Below are 22970 nucleotides of genomic sequence, written 5' to 3'. Positions count from 1 at the left end.
TGAAGGCAGAACTGTTCAACCCATGGAAGAACTTTCCAGAAGCCAGAACGGCCTCCTGGGGTAAGGTGCTCCTGTCCGAGATGGAGATTCGAGCTGTAGTTCTCAGGCTGCTCTGGGGGTTCTCAAAGGACACTAATCACAGGACCTCTGAGGTTGCTTTTCATCCTGACTCCTAAAATGTGTGCCCCAACCAGACCAGAGAAAAGAACACCAGCGTTGAGTGTTTTCTTTTTGTCCTTCCTCATTAAAAGCTCTCGGTGTTACTGTGCTTTACTAGACATTCAAATATTCTTTACTCTTCCCAATTCAAACCAGTATTGAGGGTAAAGCATTGCCTATCGTTTGAGGAATTTCTCCCAACCACAATGCAATAGGCTGCCACTTTGTCACGCTCTGGGAGAAGCTGCTGCTGCTCTGTGAAACAGGAGAATGTAAATATCTCCAGCCGCACCTCCACTAATGCGGACCTGGGACAGTCTTTGGCCAGAGAGACATCTATGGATTTAAAAAAAAAAAAAAACTATTTTCCTGATAAGAGGCATTTGAAAATTTAGAATGGAACAAAATCTACTCATTCATTGAGCAACAATTTACTGAACAATTTCTCTGCACCGGGCATGGGGCCACGTCAGCTCAAGGTTGTTCTAAGAGGAAAGTGGGAGGGAGGGGACTGAATGGTCCCTGTGATCTTACCCGGTGTTCATTGATGAGAAGGTCCCGGGCAGCATTAAATATCAGCGTGTGGAGGTGCTTTGAATAAAACACCAAGGTGTAATCGTAATCGAAGCCGTAGATTTCAATGTCTGACAGGCTCATTTCATTGTTGGAGAAAATGGCATCTGGATTCAACAAGTTGCTCATAATTGAAGGAACCAATTCTGGAAGGAAAGAAAAAAAATACATTATACTATATAATAAATAAGGGTTAGTATGATTTCTAAAAAAAAAAAAATGAATAAATGAGAATATAAGAGTAATTTGTTTCACTTTGAAAATATTCAGAGTGAAAGAACCCAACCACAAAGGACCACGTGCGCCATGATTCCATTTATGTGAAAAGTACAGAAATGACAAAGCCATGGAAACAGAAAGCAGATTGGTGGTTGCTTGGGACTGGGGGGTCGGGGTAAGTGGGAAGTGACTACTAATCGGTATAGAATTTGTTTTTGGGGGGAGGTGATGGAAATATTCTAAAATTGTGGTGATAGTGACGGTTGAACATCTCTTATGAATATACTAAAAACCAACACACAAGGAGACTTTAAATGGGTGAATTGTATGGTATATAAATCATATCCTAATAAAACTGTTACTGAAAAAGAATATTTAGGCCAGGCGTGGTGACTCACACCTGTAATCCTAGCACTTTGGGAGGCTGAGGCGGGAGGATCACTTCAGGCCAGGAGTTCGAGACCAGCCTGAGCAACATGGCAAGACCCTACCTCTACCAAAAACTAAAAGATTAGCTGGGTGTGACAGTAGTCCTAGCTACTAAGGAGGCTGAGATGGAAGAACTGCTTGAGCCCAGGAGTTTGAGCTTACAGAGAGCTATGACTGTGCCACTGTACCCAGCCTGGGCAACAAAGCAAGAACCTGTCTCTAAAAAAGAGAAGAGCAAAAGGAAAAGAAAATCCAGTCAAGATCCACCAACACTTCCATTTCTTCATTAGTTGCTTTTGCCAAAATCAATGAGACAATAACCATGGCCTTTATTTTTCTTTTGCAAATAAGACAGATCTGAGGATGGTAAACAGACAATAATATTTTTTAAAGCTTGGAGGCAGATAGTTCACAAGAGCTGGTCTTAGGGAAGGGTAGAAGCTTCAGTATCTAATACCAAAAATCTTCTGGCCTTACGTGATCAATAGGCCACTGCGAAGGATGCTATTTTCTGAATCTGACCACACGTGGTTGTCCATATGATGTCAGTAAGGCGGGATCGCTTACAGGGTGACCAAAAGCTCCACTTTCACAAATGACCTTTCCAAGGGAGGTTCAAACAGCCTGTTTAATTAGAAGTTTATATTTGGAAGTGGTGCTGGCTAGAAAGTCTACCTCCCCTTCTATTACTTGAGACGACGACGTGAAGCCCTCAAGGAGAAACTGCTACGATGGAAAATCACGACGACCAGCACATCCCCAAAAGCTGCACGGAATCCCCTGCTGCCGTGAGCGCCCAAGGCACATTAATCACATGAACAGCATCGCCTGAAAGCGTGGATGTTTGTCATCCTCAAAATAAACACGAGGAGCAGCATCACAGGCTTAAAGGATCTCAACTCCCTGTGCAGCCATCACATAAAAAAGTTAAGAGCAAACATGAATGATTACAAGACAAATGAAAAGAACCAACCAGACATAAGAAAGAGAGACAGTCTGTCTAAACTTTAGACTCTAAAGTATAAATTGAATTCCCCCTGACTAATTCATCAGTTATGCTTTTTCGCAAAGCAGAAACAAGAGCATAAATGGGTACAAATTTAGAAAGTGAATTCCTTTTGTACATAATGGACGATGACAGCAGCACTACACAGTCAGGACAAAGGAACGGGGAGACAGCCCTGACCTGGGCTCCCACGCGGCCCCGCTGGGCTGGACGCACCTTGCATCAGGCAGCGTGGCTCGCTGGGGACCCCCGGCACACTCAGCACCTCCCAGCTTTCCATCTGTGACCCCACAGAGCACTGGCAAGTGCCGTGACCAACGCGTGGGGAAAACCTGTAAGCTGTCTGTTTTGGTTTGGGTTTTTGTGGTTTTAATTGTTCTAAAATGCACCTAAAATGTACCATCTTAACCGTTTTTAAGTGTGCAATTTAGTGGCATTCAGTACATTCTCCTTGTTGTGCTACCATCACCACCAAGCGTCTCCGGAACTCTTTTAATCTTGCAAAACTGAAACTCCATACCCACCAAACAACCCATCCCCCTTCTTTCTCCAGCAACCGCCGTCCTGCGTTCTGTCTCTGTGACTGTGACCACTCTCTGTACCTCACAGAAGTGGAGTCATACAGTCTTTCTGCGCGATGTCCTCAAGGTGCGTCCATGATGTAGCAAGTGTCAACATCGCCTTCCTTTTCTAAGGCTTAATAAGATTCCATCATATGTCTATAGCACCTTTTGTTTATCCATTCATCCATCGATAGGCCCTTGGGTGCTTCCACCTTTCGGCTGTTGTGAGTAATGCTGCTATGAGCATGCCATGCAAATATCTGCTCAAGTCCCTGTTTTCAAGCCTTTTGACTATATACCCAGAAGTGGAATAGCTGAATGCTGCGGTGATTCTATTTTTAATTTTTTGAGGAGCTAACCTGGTGTTTTCCATAGCTGCTGCACCATTTTTTATTTTTTTAAGACCACCATGGTCAGGCGTAGTGGCTCACATCTGTAATCCTAACACTCTGGGAGGCTGAAGCAGGAGGATTGCTTGAGGTCAGAGGTTTGAGACCAGCCTCCGCAAGAGCGAGACCCCCGTTTCTACTAAAAATAGAAAAAAATTAGCCAGGCGTGGTGATGCACACCTTGAGTCCCACCTGCTCAGGAGGCTGAGGCAGAAGGATCACTTGAGCCCAGAAGTCTGAGGTTGCTGTGAGCTAGGCTGATGCCACAGCACTCTAACCCAGGCAACAAGTGAGACTCTGTCTCAAAACAAAAACAAAAACAAAAACAAAAACACCATATAAGAATACCATTCCTTGCCTAAATTTTATCTTTACTACTCAGAGAGAGAGAACATGAAAGATGGCAGAACTTCATTCTGGTATAGAAGTCAGACATTGTCCAACTCTTCCGGGGAAACATATTTAAACTATGTAACGATCTGAGCTTGGGAGGTCAAGTTTTTGCCAAGCACTTTGGCTCCTTTAAAGTTCAGGAAAACTAACTGACTCTACCCTCACAGAAGCCTCTACCTGGCAGGGCCAGCACTGTCTATCACAGAGCAGTGTGTGGAGATAGTGCCCAGCAGAAACCCATGGCCTGAGTCGTGTCAAGAGACGGTCCTGTGTTTTCAGAAAGGTGCTGTGACTGTCAGTTAGCCGTTGGGCACACAGCGCCGGAGACCTCTAGAAATTTACTGAACTCATCACTGCTCTCAGCATCATCCCAGGAACCATCAGATAAGGACAGGAGGGTGTAAGTGATGGGTATGTCAAACCGAGGCCCCACAGGCTGCCTGGGGTAAGTGATGGTCATGGGCACCAGTTGTCTGTGCCTGCCCAGCGTGGCTGTGCCATCTCATGTTACTCCCATCCAGCTGGTCCCTCTTTCCAGGCACAGGGGAAGGATTACAATCCTCCCCCAACTCCCCACCCCCAGCCCTGGTCAGCTCTAGCCAATAGATCTTGGGCAGCCGGAGTGGGGCACACTCCCTTCTCCCACTGTGCCTACTGTGGACACATGTGTCTATCACACAAGATAAAGAAGCCTGGAAGGCTAGGCTGCCACACGGAGCTGACTGCCCTGGAGAGTTGCCAGAGTCCCCAGCAGATTTTGCAAGAGTCAGAAATAAACTTTGGTTACAGCTGTCTGTAGTAAGTTTTGAATCTGAAATGTTGGCGTTACTTGTCACTGCAGCATAACCCAGCCTAACCTGACTAATACACCTGCAATTCCTCTAATGCCCTGAATTTCTTTGAGAAACCGCCCCTCCCCAACATCTAGACTGTCTGGTTTCTAGGGGTTCTATTCCTGACTCCAGGGGGAGGCCATGTGACCCAAGCCTGGCCTAAGAGAGCACCTGAATTCCCTTACCAACACTGATAAGTTTGGGGCAGACTAGGCCACCTTCCAGCAAATCATAATCACACTTTTCCTGAAGCCAGAGTGAATCGATACATCCAATCAAGTCAACTTAGGGGTTTGCAAAGAACAGGCGCTTTTTTCTTCCAAACTTGGACTTAAGAGGATATAAATCCAGAGATGTGAGGGGCCACTACTAGGAACCTGAAAAAGATGCCAATGGGGAAGACAAGAAGGTCAAGAGACAGAGAGAAACCACCCAAGAACATCATCAGAACTCCTGGGTCAAGTTAGCACTTGGAGCTAGTACTATCTCTGAGTTTTTTACTCACATGAACCCATAAAATTTCTTCTTTTTAAGTTATTTTTGCTTAAATTAAATCACTTTGAGTTAGGTTTTCTCTGGCTTGCAGCCAAAGGAGTCTTGTGACTGAAAAAGTTCATTTTAAGGATATTTAGCCGCTCAAAATTCTGACTACAAATTTTAACTTATAATCTGGCATCAAAGGCATTCCCCATTTATATTTTAACCTATCTTTCCAATCTTAAATTTTCCTTCACACATCCTATTTTCAACAAGAAATCCACACTACTCTGTGTTCTCCAGCATCTACTATAATTGAGTTAAATCTGCCTGGAATATTCTTTGTCTAACATTTGTGCATAAACACTCATCAGTATATGGAAAGAATGCCAAGTAAGATTTTCCTTCATATTATGCTGTAAAACAAACACCATCTGAATCAAAGAGTTAATATTTTTTTAAACATTTTCACATATAGATCACTATTTTATCTCTGAATAAAACATAACTTCCCAAATGTAAAAAAAAAAAAAGCAAAGGTACTGACAGGTTTACAAAAAAATTTTTAACATCTGTGTACCCAAAAATATCAAAAACAATAACTTGGGGAGAGGGGTATATTATACAAAAAAAATTTAAAGACAAACAGCAAAGGACTAAGGTCCTTAATATAAAAAATCCATACAAGAGGAAATTATATAACTAACAAACATAAATGTTCAACCATTCTAATTATCAAAAAAAGCAAATTAAAGCAATTAAACACAGTTAATAGTAGCTCTCTCTCAAAGGCAGTATTATAAATGGCTCTACTGTCTATTTCATTCACATGTTTTTCTATAATAAGCATGTGTTACTTGGCTAAGAAATAAAAGTAAGGCGTCATTTTCCTCCTGTCAAATTGCAGCAGTGTTTTTGTTACTAGTGCTATTTGTGTTGTGTATTGGGGTATTCTATTCTTGCTTTATTTGTAATGACAGAACCCAGAGCTAATGCTGGTGCTGGGACCCAGGCAGCCTCACTCCTGGCTGTTTAATTATAAATCAGCACAAGCTTTCTGGAAAGCAGCTTGGCAATAAGTATCAAGAGTCTTTTTTTTTTTTCATACCCTTTGACCCAGTAATTCTCTTTCAAGGAACTATGCTAAGGAAATATTCAGAGATGTAGATAAAGATTTATATATAAAGATTTTTGTTATAGTGATATTCACCAAGCAAAAACTGGGGAAAACATGCTCCATTTGGAGGCCCAAACATACATTTCAGATATCTGAACCCAGGAACCAAAATGTGTTAACAAGAATGGGATCAAATGAGAAGCTGAAAGACACTTGAAAATCCTTAAAGTTCAATTTCATTGATAATGCAAACAACCAACCCAGAGACATTAAGACAGCATTTTTCTTTAGTCAGTTGGTCATGATTTTTCCTTTGGTATATGCACTAGATTTCAAGCTGTTTTCCTAGGAAAAGAATATACAGATCTGAAATCCTAAAGAAGAAATGGAAGGGGGAAAAAATTTCCTAGAGAATTTTAGAGGTTACAAAAAACAGGGGAAAGCCCCCATTTACTACCAACCTTTCTGAGAATCTCCCCAGTGCTCAATGAACCAAGTTCTTCCTGTGGGTAATAATTATGTGCATTTACTATGTACGAGCCACTCCAGGAAGCAATGTGCATGGCCCTCGTTTAATATGAGGCACTAGTTATCATGCCCATTTTAGAGAGGAAGAAAATGAAAATGAGGTGAGATGGACAGCTCAAGATCACATTTCTTTGTAATCCATTTCTATGCTCCTAAACCAACAAATGTTACAGCAGAGTTAAGATATTTTTTTCCCTAATTTGACCAAATCTCAACTTCTGTTTATATTTCATAATATTCATGTAGTTCATGAATACTCCAAATAGTCCAAGTATTTTATGAATTATTTCATATTTATTTAACATTACTTTATCCTTTAAATGTTCATATGTAGATTGAAAACAGTGAGGTTCCAAAATTTCTCTTAAGAGTATACATAGAGATTGGAAACATTTTTAAAAGTAGAGGTACTTTTTGTTTCTAAAGTGAGGCAGTACTTATTAATATTTTTCTAATAATAGAAAAATACACTTTAAGTGAACTCAAAGTCTGACCCAAATTTGAAACATTTAGACTTCATACCTGTAATTACCAGCGAAGAGAACAAGAAAAAGACAATCCTACTTTAGGTAATTTTCTCTTAGCAACTTTTACCATGTGCCACCCAGGCTAGACACAGGCAGTACAGTTGGTTCTGCTATTAATGGTTGTCTGAAAAATGTGGATTTGTTCTAAATGACATGTTAGGGGACAATTTGACCAAAATGCAATTTCACATTTGTTTACATATTTTGGTATGTTATGTTTAGTGCCAACAAATGTTATTTGATATAGTTGTGTCCACTTAATATCCATTCTGCTAATAATTAGTTACAGTAAGAGAAACAGTTGAGTAGACAGTGTGACTTCCAAGGCCAAGTCAGAGACAGACAATCTGTAAGAGTGTGATACTATTAGAGATTTAAATATAACTATTTTGAGCCAGAAATTGTTTCCTCCAGTATCTCTAATAACCACTGGGTTTTCAGTCATTTTTACTTCTGAAAATAGTCCAATGATAGATACTGATATGAAACAAAGTGTCCAAGGAGTTATCCTTTTCACAATGAAGGTGAACATTGACGGGGTTATCTGCCTAGCACACCACAATCTTTATATAAGAAATGATGCTTCCCCATCTCTGAACAACAAATTCCAGGTTCTTCCAGGACCTGCCCCTCTAGCCATAGCTGCTGGTCCACCTGACTCACACTGGGCCACGCCTACGGCCCTACCTCCTGGGGTGGGTACAAGCCTTGAGCTAAACCAGAGTCCTTCCCTCACTTCCCTGTCTTTATAGCTTTATTGAGCTGCAAATGATGTACAATAAATCTCACAAAAAATATACAGTTCAATGAGGTTAACATATACCATAGAGACATCTGTGAAGCTACTGTCACTATAAAGATAATGAGCAAATCTGACACCCCCAAATACTTCCTCGCACCCCTTTAAATTCCAGCCCACCCCCCCTCCACCCTTGCCCATGACACTACAGATCTTCTGGTCAGATTCAATCACGTTTTCTAGAATTTTATATAAATGGATCATACAGCATGCAGCATTTTTGTAAACTGGTTTTCCTGCTTACTAGGACTTACAGGAATTTTTTCAATAAGCACTTACCACACCTACTATGTGCCAGGTACTGCACAGGGCATGGTACAGGGGTTATCAAAACAGAGCAACATCACGGTCAAATATTACACGACCCCAGGAGTAGACAGAGTGGTCTCCTTAACAAAGGGCTGGGCGTGCCCCCAGGGGAAGAGACAATTCAACAGGCATTTTTATTACATCTAATAATCTAAAAGGAAACTTTCATTTTTCCATTAGTTTACATATTTTGCATCATCTCCAGGGGAAAGCAATCCATGACAAATAGAATTACTCATCTGACTAATTAATAATGCACAAGACATTTATACTACTCCCACCAAAAGTTAAAATTACACCTCTTATTACCCTGTATTATCTGTAATTCTGACGACTACATAGAAATTCATCACACTTCCTAAAGTTCCAAAAATAAAACTACATACAACTACATTTGACATAAAACTAAATATAGTAATGATTTAATGACAGCCTAATCTTAAGTCATTTAGGCCAGGTGCTGTGGCTCACACCTGTAATCCTAGCACTCCGGGAGGCCAAGGCGGGAGGATCACTTGAGCTCAGGAATTCGAGACCAGACTGAGCAAGAGTGAGACCCCTGTCTCTTCAAAACATTAGAAAAAAAAGTTAGCCAGGCGTGGTGGTACATGTCTATAATCCCAGCTAGTAGGGAGGCTGAGGAAGGAGGATGGTTTAAGCCCTGCGGTCCCCAAGCCCAAGGTGGTAGGAACGTACTGGTCCATGGCCTGTTAGGAACGGGGCCACACAGCAGGAGGTGCGTGGAAGGCCAGCAAGTGAAGCTTCATCTGTATTTACAGCCATTCCCCATCACTCACATCAGCACATAAGCTCCACCTCCTGTCAGATCAGCGGCAGGATTAGATTCTACTGTAAACTGCGCATGCAAGGGATCTAGGTGGCACGCTCCTTATGACAATCTAATGCCTGACGATCTGAGGTGGAGCTGAGGTGGTGAGTAGTTGCAAATACAGATTATCATTAGCAGAGAGGTTTCACTGCACAATAAATGTAATGCACTTGAATCATCCCAAAACCATCCCCTAACCAAGCAGTGGAAAAATTGTCTGCCATGAAACCAGTCCCTGGTGCCTAAAAGGTTGGGGACCACTGCTGGAGCCCAGGAGTCTGAGGTTGCAATGAGCTATGATGATGCCACTGCACTCTAGCTGGGGCAACAGAATGAGACTGTCTCCAAAAAAGAAAAAAAAAAGATAAAGTCATTTAATAAAAAGCAAACATAATTGCTCAAAAGTACATTGACCTTCAAGGGAAAAACTTCTTAGAAAAAGAAAACTGAGCCATATAAAAAGACCAAATACTAAGCATTATCAAGAATTTTTCATTAGCATACAGAGGAAATAGAAAAGGAATAAATACCAATGCTTTCCATATGCAGAGCATTGGACACTTCTTATTCATCATCTCCATTAATGTCACAAGAACCCCATGTGGTAATTACTGCCACCCCTGATTTGCAGATGAGGAAAATCAGGCTGAGAAGTAAAGTAATTGGCTCAAAGTCCACATCCATTAAACAATACAAGGTAGGGTAGAGGCCACATGCGTGGCACAGGGCTTGGCACACAGATGCTTCATAAATGTCAGTCCCTTCTTTTTTCTGTTCGTCCATTCCACTAATATTTTTCCTAATCAGTAGTCATCAGCATAATCTGGGAAACCTCCCCCTCTTGAGGGGATCTTTGAGGTCAAAACTATTCTCATAATAATACTAAGACCAGGCAGGCAGAATAATGGCTCTCCAAAGACATCCATGTCCTAATCCCTAGAACCTGTGAGTACAGTTACCTTCCTTGGCAAGCAGGAGTTAAGGCTGCAGATGGGTTAAGGCTGTTTATCAACTGACTGTAAAATAAGGAGATTATCCAGGATTATCCCAGTGGGCCCAGTGTAATCCCATGGTCCTTAGGTATGGAAAAGGAAAGTGGAAGATTCAGTGTCAGAGAGCTGTGATGCGAGAAAGCCTCAGGAAGCCACTGCTGGCTTTGAAAATGGGAGTGTGAGCAATGTGGGAAGCCTCTAGAAACCGGAAAGGGCAAGAAAACATTCTCCACCAGAGCCTGCAGAAAAGAATGCCATCCTGCCCATACCCTGATTCTGGAACAGGGAGACCCGCTTCAGACTTCTGACTTCCAGAACTATAAAGACAAGAAATTGTGTTGGTCCCTTTAAGTCACTAGATTTGTGGTATTTTGTTGCTGGAACAATAAGAATTTAATACAGATCTGCCTTTTTCACTCTTGTTCTCTCAGAAATGTACAGTGGAGTCTGCCAGAGGCTATGTGATGTCTGTCTGATATTGCAGGAGCCTGAATTCAGAATCAGATCTGAGAATCCATCTGTCTTCTCTAGACAAAAATCTGCAAAAGTGTGAAACTATAGCCTCCTTCTAAACTTCTTTTATTTTGGACAATATTTTTCATAAAAAGCATGCCACTTAGGTTAACAGGTAAACAGATTATTACTTTAAGTGAATCAATAAATATATATCCTAAACACCTCTTGGTCTTACTTTCTAATATGTCACTATCAATATAATCTATACACAAAAACTCTAGGACCTTCAATAATATTAAGTGTGGCCGGGCGCGGTGGCTCACGCCTGTAATCCTAGCACTCTGGGAGGCCGAGGCGGGAGGATTGCTCAAGGTCAGGAGTTCGAAACCAGCCTGAGCAAGAGCGAGACCCGTCTCTACTATAAATAGAAAGACATTAATTGGCTAACTAAGATATATATACAAAAAATTAGCCGGGCGTGGTGGCACATGCCTGTAGTCCCAGCTACTCGGGAGGCTGAGGCAGCAGGATCGCTTGAGCCCAGGAGTTTGAGGTTGCTGTGAGCTAGGCTGACGCCACGGCACTCACTCTAGTCTGGGCAACAAAGTGAGACTCTGTCTCAAAAATAATAATAATAATAATAATATTAAGTGTATAAAAGAGTTATGAGGGCAAAAAGTTTGAAAATTGCTACCACAGCTATGTATTAATATTCTGATATTAGTGGTGTTTCTCAAGTAGATTTTCCTGCTCAAATGAGAACAAAAGTAATATTCCAATCTATATGGAGATGTACATCTCTATATACAAATTAAAATTGTATTCAGATTTATATATCAATAGCTTATCAATTTACTTAGCATGAAACAGTTCCTCAAAACCCTAGTAAAGTGAAAAAGATAAGACACTCAAAGTTAAGGACCAACCCACTAAAGTATCAGAATGTCCTACAAAACCCAGCCTAATCAATCAGCTTCTCTCTCCACTGTCTTAACTATAACATGTAGTAATTAACTTTAAAAAGTAAAATAGGCCAGGCGTGGTGGCTCACACCTGTAATCCTAGCACTCTGAAAGGCCAAGGCGGGCGGATCGCTTGACAACAGGAGTTCAAGACCAGCCTGAGCAAAAGCGAGACCCACGTCTCTCCTGAAAAAATAGAAAGAAATTAGCTGGACATCTAAAAAAGAATATATATATATATGTAAAAATTAGCTGGGCATGGTGGCACATGCCTGTAGTCCCAGCTATTCGGGAGGCTGAGGCAGGAGGATTGCTTGAGCCCAGGAGATTGAGGTTGCTGTGAGCTAGGCTGATGCCACTGCACTCTAGCCTGGGCAACAGACTGAGACCCTGTCTCAAAAAATAAAATAAAATGCTATCATTTTCTTCTAAGCACTTCTTTATAAAGAAATGTTTTTAAAAAATTTTTTCTATTTTCCTTCTCTAAAATATATCGTATCAATATAGGAAAGGACAAAGTCAGGATTTAGCTGACCACGAACTGAACATGAATTAACCCCACTTTGAACTCTTAAGGTGTTCTAACAGGAGTCCGGAGAGTATCATGCAAGAGCCAGCTGCTTCCCTCCACTTTGAACTTTGAACCGGTGAGACCACAGGTAGCTTCCTGTGGCCAGTAATGAATGGTTCACTTTCAACGGGATACTGACAAACTAGAGTGAAAACAAAGATGAGCTTCTCAAATGAAATCAAAGGGATGGTGCATGACTGCCAACTCCACGTTTAAGCAGCATCATATGGAAGGGGAATCAGAATTACTCTCTGTGACTCAGCCATCCAAAATAAAATGGGCAGCCTTGTGATCACACAACAAACTCAGGCACATGCCAGATGGCCACTCACGAGGGCTATGGAAAAAGGGATTCCTTCTCCCAGCGGAGGACTGGATTCTAGACCTCCAGAGGCCTCTGCACTTGCCAGTCTAAGGTTTTCTATTCTAGGCATTTCTTTCCTACCTGAAAATGTGAAAATTACCATCTGGTATGTTCTTCTCCCTTAAACCTTTTTACTATTTTTTTCTATAGCCACAGCATCATCATCATACACCTAAACAAAAGATGACTTTTAAAGAATGCATTATCCTATTTTTAAGACAAAGAAAAATAAGAAGGTAATATAAAAAATGCCCACCTCCCCACCATCCAGGTGGGAAATAAAACCGTTAGCCCTCACCTGTGTGCTCCTCCCTCCTCCAACATAACCACAACCCTGATTTAGGTGCTTAGCACTCCCTGCATTTCTTTAGACTTTACCACTTACATGTCTATTCCTACAAGCACTCTATAGTATTTTTATGTGTTTGCAAATGTCTGCAACTTGCTTGTTTTTTTGTCTTACTTGACATTTTTCTTGTGAGAGTCCAGATGTTGGTATAAACACATAGTTCTGGTTCAGAAGTCAACACACATTTTCTACGACGGGCGGGTTCATAAATATTTGGTGTTGTGCATCCAGTCTCTGCTGCAACTGGTCAACTCTGATGTCCTAGCACAAAAGGGGCCCCCCTACCCCCAAATGGAAACAATGAGTGTGGCTGTGTTCTAATAAAATTTAATATACAAAAAGACATCAGGCTAGAATTGGCCCATGAACTGTAGTTTGTAACCTTTCCTCCAGTTAAAAGTATTTCCTTTTAATACCATTTCAATATTTGTCTGATATTCATAACCTGCCGATTTTCTTTGGTTAGCATTTACCCAAGATATCCTTTCCCATAATCTCAACCTTTCTATATCTTTGTTTTGGCATGTATCTCTTATAAACAGCGTCCAGCTGGACTGTGGTTTTTATATCCGATCTCACGATCTGTCTTTTAATCTGAGTTTATCATGGTTGTTGGTATATTTGGAATTATTTCCCCCATCATATTTTATGCTATTTCTTGCATTTTCTGTTTCTTTTGCCTTCTCTCCTACCCACTTTTAGACTAATTTCTACATTGTCCATATTTGTTTAAATTTATTCACACCTCTACCAATTTCTTTGTTCTCCGTTTTCACTTGCATCTTAGATTTCCTTTGGAAATCTTTTTTTTTCCCCTGATACATATATATATCCTTTAGAAATTCCTTTAGTGAGTTGTTTTGGTGGTAAGCTCTTGGTTTTTATCTAAAAACATCTTTACTCTCATTCTTAAATAATGATTTAGCTGGGTAGACGATTCTAAATGCACATTTTTCTCCCAGCACTTTGAAGTGATTCTATTATCTTCAAGCTTCCACGATCACTGTTCTAAAGTCTATTGTCTCCCATTCCTTTGTGGTAGTAATAATTACATTGATAATCTCAGTTGTTATTTACATGCATCTTACTATGTGTCCGGCCCTACGTTAAGAACTCTGCATGTATTAACTCATTTAAACCTACCAATCTTAGGAGACAGGTACTATTATTATCCCCCTTTTACATATGAGGAAAGTGAGGCACACAGAGGTCATCTGCCCAAGGTCACATAGCTTCTAAGTAATTAAGTTAGGATTTGAATCCAGATATGCTTGTTCCATAGTCTCTGAGTCTGAGTTTTTCATTTTAAGGAGTAAAATTTTAATTTCTAGAATTTCTATTTGGTTCTTTTTAAAATCTGCCTGATCATTTCAATTATGTTCATAATCCTGGCTCACATTTTCAATATCTTTTATTTCTCCACAAGTTTTTAACACATTGATGGCCACACTAGAGAAAAAAAATGTTTTCCTTGGGGCCATGGTGTTTTATTACAAAAATAGAATAAAAACTTCAAAAACAATCCTTTCTAATTTATTGAAAGATTTATTTTTTATTTTATTTTCTGTGCATGAGTTATATGCAACTTGAAAAATAGTTCATGCAGCTCCCAGGGTCAAGAGATATGTGAGTTATATATGCTTCATGAGGCCCCAGGCTCAAACCTACAATGAGTTAAATATAACTCACATGGCAGTTAATGTGTTAAACATTCTCAGACACCAGGAGGTATATTCTTTACCTAATAATTCCAATATCTAAAGTCCTATTCATACTAATTCTGCTGTCTGCTGATTCTGCTGGTTCTCACTTATGGTGGCTTATTTGTATATTTTTTAATTTGGGGTTGTGAGCTCAGATTTGATTAATATAATCTTTTTTTTTTTTTTTTTTTTTTTTTTTTTTGAGACAGAGTCTCGCTTTGTTGCCTAGGCTAGAATGAGTGCCATGGCATCAGCCTAGCTCACAGCAACCTCAAACTCCTGGGCTCGAACGATCCTTCTGCCTCAGCCTCCCAAGTGGCTGGGACTACAGGCATGCGCCACCATGCCCAGCTAATTTTTTCTATATATATTAGTTGGCCAATTAATTTCTTTCTATTTATAGTAGAGACGGGGTCTCGCTCTTGCTCAGGCTGGTTTCGAACTCCTGACCTCGAGCAATCCGCCCGCCTCGGCCTCCCAGAGAGCTAGGATTGCAGGCGTGAGCCACTGCGCCCGGCCTTTTTTTTTTTTTTGAGACAGAGTCTCACTTTGTTGCCCAGGCTAGAGGGAGTGCTGTGGCGTCAGCCTAGCTCACAGCAACCTCAAACTCCTGGGCTCAAGCAATCCTGCTGCCTCAGCCTCCCGAGTAGCTGGGACTACAGGCATACGCCACCATGTCCGGCTCATTTTTTCTATATACATTAGTTGGCCAATTAATTTCTTTCTATTTATAGTAGAGATGGGGTCTCGCTCTTGCTCAGGCTGGTTTCGAACTGCTGACCTCGAGCAATCCACACGCCTCGGCCTCCCAGAGTGCTAGGATTACAGGCGTGCGCCACCATGCTCAGCCTGATTGATACAATCTTGAGCATCCTGGAGGCCTGGGTTTAAGGTCTATTCATCCAGGGAAGGTTTGCATTTGCTTCTACCAGGAGTGTCAGGTCACTATCACACATTTGCAGTTAATTTCTCAGCTTGGGATCACCAGACCATACAAGCAGAATAAATTCAAACCCAAACTCACATAAGGACTAGCCTGTCATTACAAGGTCACAGGAGACTTCTACACACTACCCCCAACAGGCATAGAAAAAATATCTGGAGCAAAGGCCAAGACAGACAAGCTTCCCAATTGTCTCCATGCAGGGAAGGAAGCACTTTGTGGCCACCAGATTTATAGGACAGTCACAGACAACGTGTATGTGTGTGTCCAAAACCTACTCTTCCCTCCTGGCTGGCACAACCAATTTAAGACCAATAAATACTGCCAGGACAGTAGCACCTTCAGGGCTTGTCACCATTCTGGTTTCAGCTTCCTCTTCATTATTAATCCTTGGGTTATCTCCGATTTCTCAGAGTTCCATTATGAACTCCAAAGAAGGTCTTTTGTATTTTATTTCAGCATGTCAGTATTCTGTACAAAAAGATTTTTAGACTACCTATCTAGTCTGCCAGATTGCTGGAAGCCAAAGTCCAAAAGAACTTTTGAAGGATACAAGATATCTGTTTCTACATGTCTTTAATAGTTCAATAAAAGACTGGTTTCCAAACCCAGCCTGTAAAAATACAAATTCCTGGACCCTCCCTCTATACTTTACAAATCAAAATCTCCAGGGTTAGGGCCTTGGAATCTCCATTTCTAAACAAGTTCCCCAGGTGAATCAGAAACTGATGTGCCACCAAATTTGAAAACTACTAAAAAAATTTTTTTAGTTCTACTTGCCTTCAAAGGCTGGCAACAAAATTATCACGTAATCTCCTTTTTACATCTTATCTCCTTTCACTTCCTCTTTACCATACTGTAGATTACACCCTAATGAAAGAGAAAAAGGAATTCTAGATTCCAACTAGTGGATCCCCCAGCGCCCCCCACCCCCACTCCCAGTAGTTACAGAAAACCTTAACACTCCGCAGCAAAAGTCAGGCCCCAAATATATCATTATTGCAGGCAGGCTTCTCAATCTCAGGTACAAATTTAAATCTAGAAAACAGTCCCCATGCTGGGCTCTTCCTCCATAAGCATCCCATCCCATCTCAATCCTTCAGCCTTTCTTAAAGGATAACAGAGCAAGTAAAGGAGCACTGGGTCACCAGAAGAGACTGAGATACTCCAGGAACCCCCTGAAATTACATACAAAATAGTCTGTGTGCGTGGAAGTGGTGGTGTAATGGGGCAGATGTTCCACAGACATAACACACAGCTTTCTCCAGATTCTCAGAGGGTCCCTGACTCTATTATTTTACATCCCTATTGCATAGAAAAAGCACATCTGGCTGTACAATTAGGCATCTTTCAGTAGTAACATACATTCTTGCTAGACATATTAGTAGAACTTCCCAAGTATATGCTTTAGGATCTCAAGATAGAGTTAGGATCTCATAAAAAGAGGCTCCACAGTCAAATTTATTTGAGAAGCACTAAACCTACTTCCTCCCTCTTGGAGATTTATGCATTTTAAAGGCTCTACTTCACCAGCTCTGAAAAGCCCAGCTATAAAGAGGCATCTTTAATATATATTTTCTATATTTCTTCAACCACATCTCTCAGAAGATTGTGGAACACAATCTGAGAAATATTGGTCTAAATTTTAAAGTTTGGTCTAATTTTAAAGTTATCTCAAGAATATCTCTTTAACCCACTGCAGTTCCTTGAGGAACTTATGCTTACTGATATCTATTATTTTAATATTATGATTATTATCCTTGTGTCTTATGCCTATCTTATACATGTTAAACTTACATCATTGTGCTATACACAGTCCTGACTAAATAAAGTACAGCATATTTTATTGATTATTAAATGCTCTCCACCCAGAACTTTGAGTAAACCCTTCAACACTCTACAAAAGCTTCCTACCACTTTGCACTAATCCCTATACTTCTTTCCACAACTTAATATATAATAGGTGAAAGCCCCAGCCAAGTAGCCAAACATTCTAATAGTCCAGGCTCCAAGATTAAATCTAAAGAAAAAAATCCACTAGACTATCCAAATAGAAGGCTGGGGAACCCCTCTTGGAGGAACAGGAATGCTTCTCTTCTGCACCTAACAGTATCCGATGAGCACCTGGGAGGCCAGGGATTGAGTTCACAGAAGACACACAGAGCACAACTAAAAGAACAGATCACACAAATATATCCAGCCCTACAATTAATATCACACAACAAGTTCTTACAATTCAATTTAGGACAAGGTTTCTCAACCTTGGTACTACTGACATTAGGGGACATGACATTCTTGGTTATAGAATATTGTTCTGTGCACTGCAGGATGTCCGGCAGCATTCCTGGCCTCTACCCACTAAAAGCCAACAGCAGCTGTCCCCGAAGCTGTGACAAAAAGGTCTTCAGGTCTCCAGACGATGCCAAACTCCAAACTGCCCTCTCCAACTCCCGCTGAAAACCATTACTCTAGGGGTTGGATAGCATCCAACATTTTTGCTAGAGGTTATAAACCACTCATGCCTTTTCTTAAAAATACAAAGACTTTTTTTCTTTTTTGAGCTGAGTTTGAAACAGCATACATAAACATACTTCCAAAAGTCTCAAGTTTAAAAAACAAGTAACCATTTCAACTGGGGGACATTCTACAAGGTATACGACCAGTACCCCTCAAGATTGTCATGGTCATCAAAAAAGAAAAGTCTAAGAAACTGGTAGAGCCTAAAGGAGCCTATGGAGATATGACAACTAACTGTGTTCTGTGCTGTCCTGAGTGGCATCCTGGAACAGAAAAAGGACATTAGGTAAAAACTAAGGAAATTTGAGTACACTATGGACAACGAACGTATCAATATTGACTCAAAAATTGTGACAAACATACCACAGTAATGAGAGAGGTAAACAACAGGGGAGGGGTGTCAGTTTTATAGAAACTATATGATTTCCCAGTAAATAAAACTGATCTAAAAAAATTATTTTTAAATATTTTAAGTAAAATGGAAAAGAAAAAAAAGGATGGGAGAGAAAGGGTAAAACAAAGAATAAAAAAAATCCGTTCCCTGTACAGATTTCACTCTGGGAGCCCTTAGAAAGGGAAGATGCCGGAACAGAGTCTTTGGATTAAGGAAAGAGATCAAATGGCTAGAAAGAAAGAGAAAATAAAATTCTTTTGTCCTCTTCCAACTTGGAGAGGAAAAAGGATCTATATTTTTATATGAGTATCAGTATTTCTTCCAATCTCTCCTTCCAACGAGACACAGCTCAGGGGTCAGCCTTGGCAAAGCATTTGCTGCATCTCTGCGCAGTTATGTGCTCTGGTGGGAGAGCCCCTGGGGCCCACTGTTTATCCCCCGCCAGGTGGACTGTCACTTATCTCTTTGCCAGACTCCTCATCCATGCAACGATGGTCTACTGCTTGGCACAGGCAGGTCCTCTGCCGCTGTGGGCCCCTCCCTGTTGTACTCATTCATCTGTGAATCAACAGCCTCCAAACCCACAGCGGGGTGCTTAATAAGTGCTTGTTGAATGAACACAAGTTGGGCACTTACATTCATACAGACTTCAGCTAGAGGGGCTAGGAATGGTGCAGCCACAGAATGGGCAAAGAAGGAAAAGTCTGATTAAAGTCCTCACATTTCGGGGTGACAGGGACCACGTGCATGTGTGCTGGGGGCATGGGGAGGAGATAGGGTGCACTGAAGCCTGTACCTGTGACAGTTGAATACTTACTTACAACACTTAAAAAGACTTAGCCATTATTTAGTGCAGTGGCCTCCTTTTACACAGAGAGAAACCAAAACCAAAAGGGATTAGGTGACTTGTTCAAGGCCACACAGCTAATTATGGCACTGCCCTAAGCAAGAGGAGATGCAGATCCAAGAGCTAAATAACCCACATCCATCTTTTACTAAGTATGTGTCTAAGAGTGACAGCTATTTAATAACTATTAATAACAGCTACTATCTACTGAACATCTGCTGGGTGCCAATCCCGTGCTAAAAATCCCCATGTCATGCCCATATTGTGACTGAGGAAACTAAGGTCAGAGAGGAAAGAAACACAGTAATGGCCCCCCAGACTGTCCCACACCAAAACCCAAACTCTGGTCCAGTGCTGATCTTTATCACCCAACACTTCAGCCACCTCACGCACCGGTCACTGTTCTAAACACCTTTCATGAATGGACTCACCTATTCCTCACCAGAACCCTATGATGCTGGCACTACCAGCATGCCCATTTTACAGATGAAGAAACTCAAGCTTCATGACCTTCCCAGTTCTCACAGGCAATAAGTGGCAAATCTTGACCATGAAATTGGAAGGGCAAAAATTTTGCCTGCAGTATCTTTTTTTTTTTTTTTGAGACAGAGTCTCACTTTGTTGCCCAGGCTAGAGTGAGTGCCGTGGCGTCAGCCTAGCTCACAGCAACCTCAAACTCCTGGGCTCGAGTGATCCTTCTGCCTCAGCCTCCCGGGTAGCTGGGACTACAGGCATGCGCCACCATGCCCGGCTAATTTTTTATATATATATCAGTTGGCCAATTAATTTCTTTCTATTTATAGTAGAGACGGGGTCTCGCTCTTGCTCAGGCTGGTTTTGAACTCCTGACCTTGAGCAATCCGCCCGCCTCGGCCTCCCAAGAGCTAGGATTACAGGCGTGAGCCACAGCGCCCGGCCTGCCTGCAGTATCTTATAAAACTAAGCATGCAATTACCATTCAACCCAGCATCAGTACTCTTGGGCAATGAAAATACATGTTCGCACAAAAACCTGGACACAAATGTTTACAGCAGCTTTATTTGTAATCAGCAAAGACTGGGTGCAACCCAGATGTTCTTTGAAAGTGAACTATGGGTAAATGGTTCAATGTGGTTAAATAAATGGTTCAACTGTGGTGCATGCATACCATGGAATATTACTCAGCAAAAAGGAAGGAAAGCACTATGGATACAATATATGCACCAATTTGGATAAAATTCCAGGGAGTTATATTCAGTGAAAAAAGCCAATCCCAAAAGGTTACATACTGTATGATTGTATCTATATAACATTTTTTGAAATGACAAAATTTTAGAAATGGAGAACAGATAACACTCCAGGGATGGGGAAGCAGAGAGAGCATCAGGAGACAGGTGGGTGTGGTTATAAAGACAGTATGAGGCATCCCTGTGATGGACTGTTCGGTACTTTTGACTGTGATGGTGGACACACAAACCTACGTATGATAAAACTGTGCAGAACTACATGCATGCACACACAGGAGTACAATAAAACTAGGGGACTCTGATTGTTATCAATCTGCACTGGTTGTGATGCTCTAGTACTGTTTTGCGAAAGGTTAGCTTTGGAACGAACTGGGTAAAGGATATGTCAGATTTCCCTGCATTAGTTCTTACAACTGCATGTACATATACAATTATCTCAATAAAAATTTCAATTAAAAAATATCTTGCCTGCCCAAAATCTAGGCTAGATAACCTTCTACATTTCTTTCATCTCTCAAGATCTGCAATTCCCAGTGCCTCCAAAGCCAGTCTTCTCTCCACCATACCACACGACAGCTTCAAAAGCCAAAGAAATTAAACTCTTGGCAAAGAGAAACTAAGAAAATAAGCAGCTATTGCATAGAATTCTGCATTGCTGGCCATTTTAAGTTCCCTCTGAAAATTACTCCAATTTGGTTTTATTTCATGAAACTGACTTCTAGCCAAAAGATGAAAAATGTGATCAGACAAAATGTTTTCTCTCATCAAATATTCTCTCCCTATCTCTACGTGCCCCCTCCAACAACAACAAAAAAGAGAAATCAGTATTAGAATGCTGATCCTGAATCTTCCCTGGAAGCAGGCAGCGGCGCCAGTGGATTGGCGCCAGAGGATTGCCAGCTCCCGCACGGCCAGCTGCCGCTGGAAGGCAGCGTGACACAGGACACAGGGCGGCAGGTGAGGGGCTGCCCCAGACCTAGGTCAAGGCGTGACTCGAGTCTTGCCTTTCGCATCTACAGGACCGGGATGTGCAGCTCCTTCGCCGGCCACTTACTGGAAGAATGCTGGCAGACAATCTATCTGTGTGCCTGGCACCAGTATTTACCAGTTCCTCTTTCCGGCTCTCCGTTTCCCCTGGTAACAAAGGAACTAAGCTCGTTTTACGTCCACCTGGCCACAAGGTACCGGTTCACCGCCCCTGAGTCCCCTCCTCACTGAGGATAGCAGATAACGCAGAACACCCCCCACCTGGACCTCTCCGGTTTCAAGCCCGGCACACCCCAGCCCGCCCCACGGAAACCAGATCAGCCTCCGGACACGGCCACCTGCCCGGCAGCCCCGCTCCAGGGTGACCCGCACCGGGACTCGCTGGAGGTTGATGACAATACCTGACGCTGCGGGGGGAGACCGCCTCCCGACGGAAGTCTGCGGAACCCCCGGGGCAGCCCGAGGCGCTTTCGACGCAGATTCCGGGCTAAAAATCTCAAGAACGTATAAAACAGCTCTCCCGACAGGAAAGACGAGAGTTGTGAAGTTTCGGAGTCGCTCCGCAGAGGCGATGCCGCCTGCGGCTGGGGGTGGGGACCCAGGGTCGCTGGGGCGCCTGGGAGGGCAGCGGCGGGGCTGCCCGGGTCCGAGGGCGCCCGCTCCCCGCGGAGCGCGCGGGGCGAGACCGGCCGCCGCCGCCGGGCGCGGAGGGGTCCCCAGTGCCGGGGGTGGGGCGCCCCGCACTCACCTTCCGTGCTTCTCTTCGCCTCCCGGTAGCGCTCCCACAGGTAGCGCTTCATGTCCGGAGCGGTCCCGGGTGCTGTGCACAAGCGCCGAGCTGGGCCGGCGCACGGCCGCCCGGGTGCCGCGGTCCTGCCGCCCCGCAGGGCCAACGCCGCCGCCCTCGCCCCGGCCCCGCGGGCCACCCCCGCCGCTGCCGCCGTGGCCATGCCTGCCGCCAGCGCGCTGCGAGTGGCGCCGCGGTGCCAGTCCCCTGCCCGCGCTCCGCTCCGCAGGCGGGCGGCTCCCTGCGTCGGAACACGTGGCGCCGTGGCCCGGCCCGCCGGCCGCTGCGGGGCGGGGCCGGGGGCGGAGCGGGGACCGGGGCGGGGCAGGGCCGAGTAGGGGAGGAGTCCGGGGCGGGGCTGCCGCCGGGGCCCAGGCCACCGTGGTCTGGCGCCCAGCCTGCTGAGGTCACTTTCTGACCCTGATGCGCGCGGGAGCGACCGCGTGGGGGTGCGTAGGCCACATGGAATGGAACGACAAGACGCGACGCCGGCGCCACCCGCTGAGCTCCGCCGCACCTTCCCCCTGCCTTCTGTGGCAGTCCCCAAACGCCGGCTGCACGGGCAGTGGCCCCTTGAGCTGCTTTGGCCCGGCTCTGGAAGGTGACCTCTTCTCATCAATGGCCTCTGCAGTCTGGACTTCCCCTGGATCGCGGGGATGGGTCTGGGACATCCCCCAATCCCCAGCTTGGATCCACCCAGACCTGCCCGTGAGGGGATGGCC

At 43.2% G+C, this 22970-nt stretch overlaps 1 protein-coding gene across 1 annotated transcript in view; it reads right to left on the bottom strand.

Annotated features, from left to right (window-relative positions):
• Positions 1-22468, bottom strand: part of NT5DC3 (5'-nucleotidase domain containing 3) — a 61142-nt gene extending 38674 nt beyond the window's left edge. Inside the window, exons 1-2 of the mRNA XM_012772692.2 lie at positions 22210-22468; positions 694-878 (exon numbers count right to left, since the gene is read on the bottom strand). Coding sequence (XP_012628146.1) covers positions 694-878; positions 22210-22411 — 387 coding nt within the window. The 5' untranslated portion in view covers positions 22412-22468. The remainder of the gene's footprint in view (positions 1-693; positions 879-22209) is intronic.
• Between the last annotated feature and the right edge of the window lie 502 nt (positions 22469-22970).

This window comes from Microcebus murinus, chromosome 10 (assembly GCF_040939455.1).
Source record: "Microcebus murinus isolate Inina chromosome 10, M.murinus_Inina_mat1.0, whole genome shotgun sequence".
Lineage (NCBI taxonomy): Eukaryota > Metazoa > Chordata > Mammalia > Primates > Cheirogaleidae > Microcebus > Microcebus murinus.
This window is presented reverse-complemented; position numbering and strand designations above follow the sequence as displayed.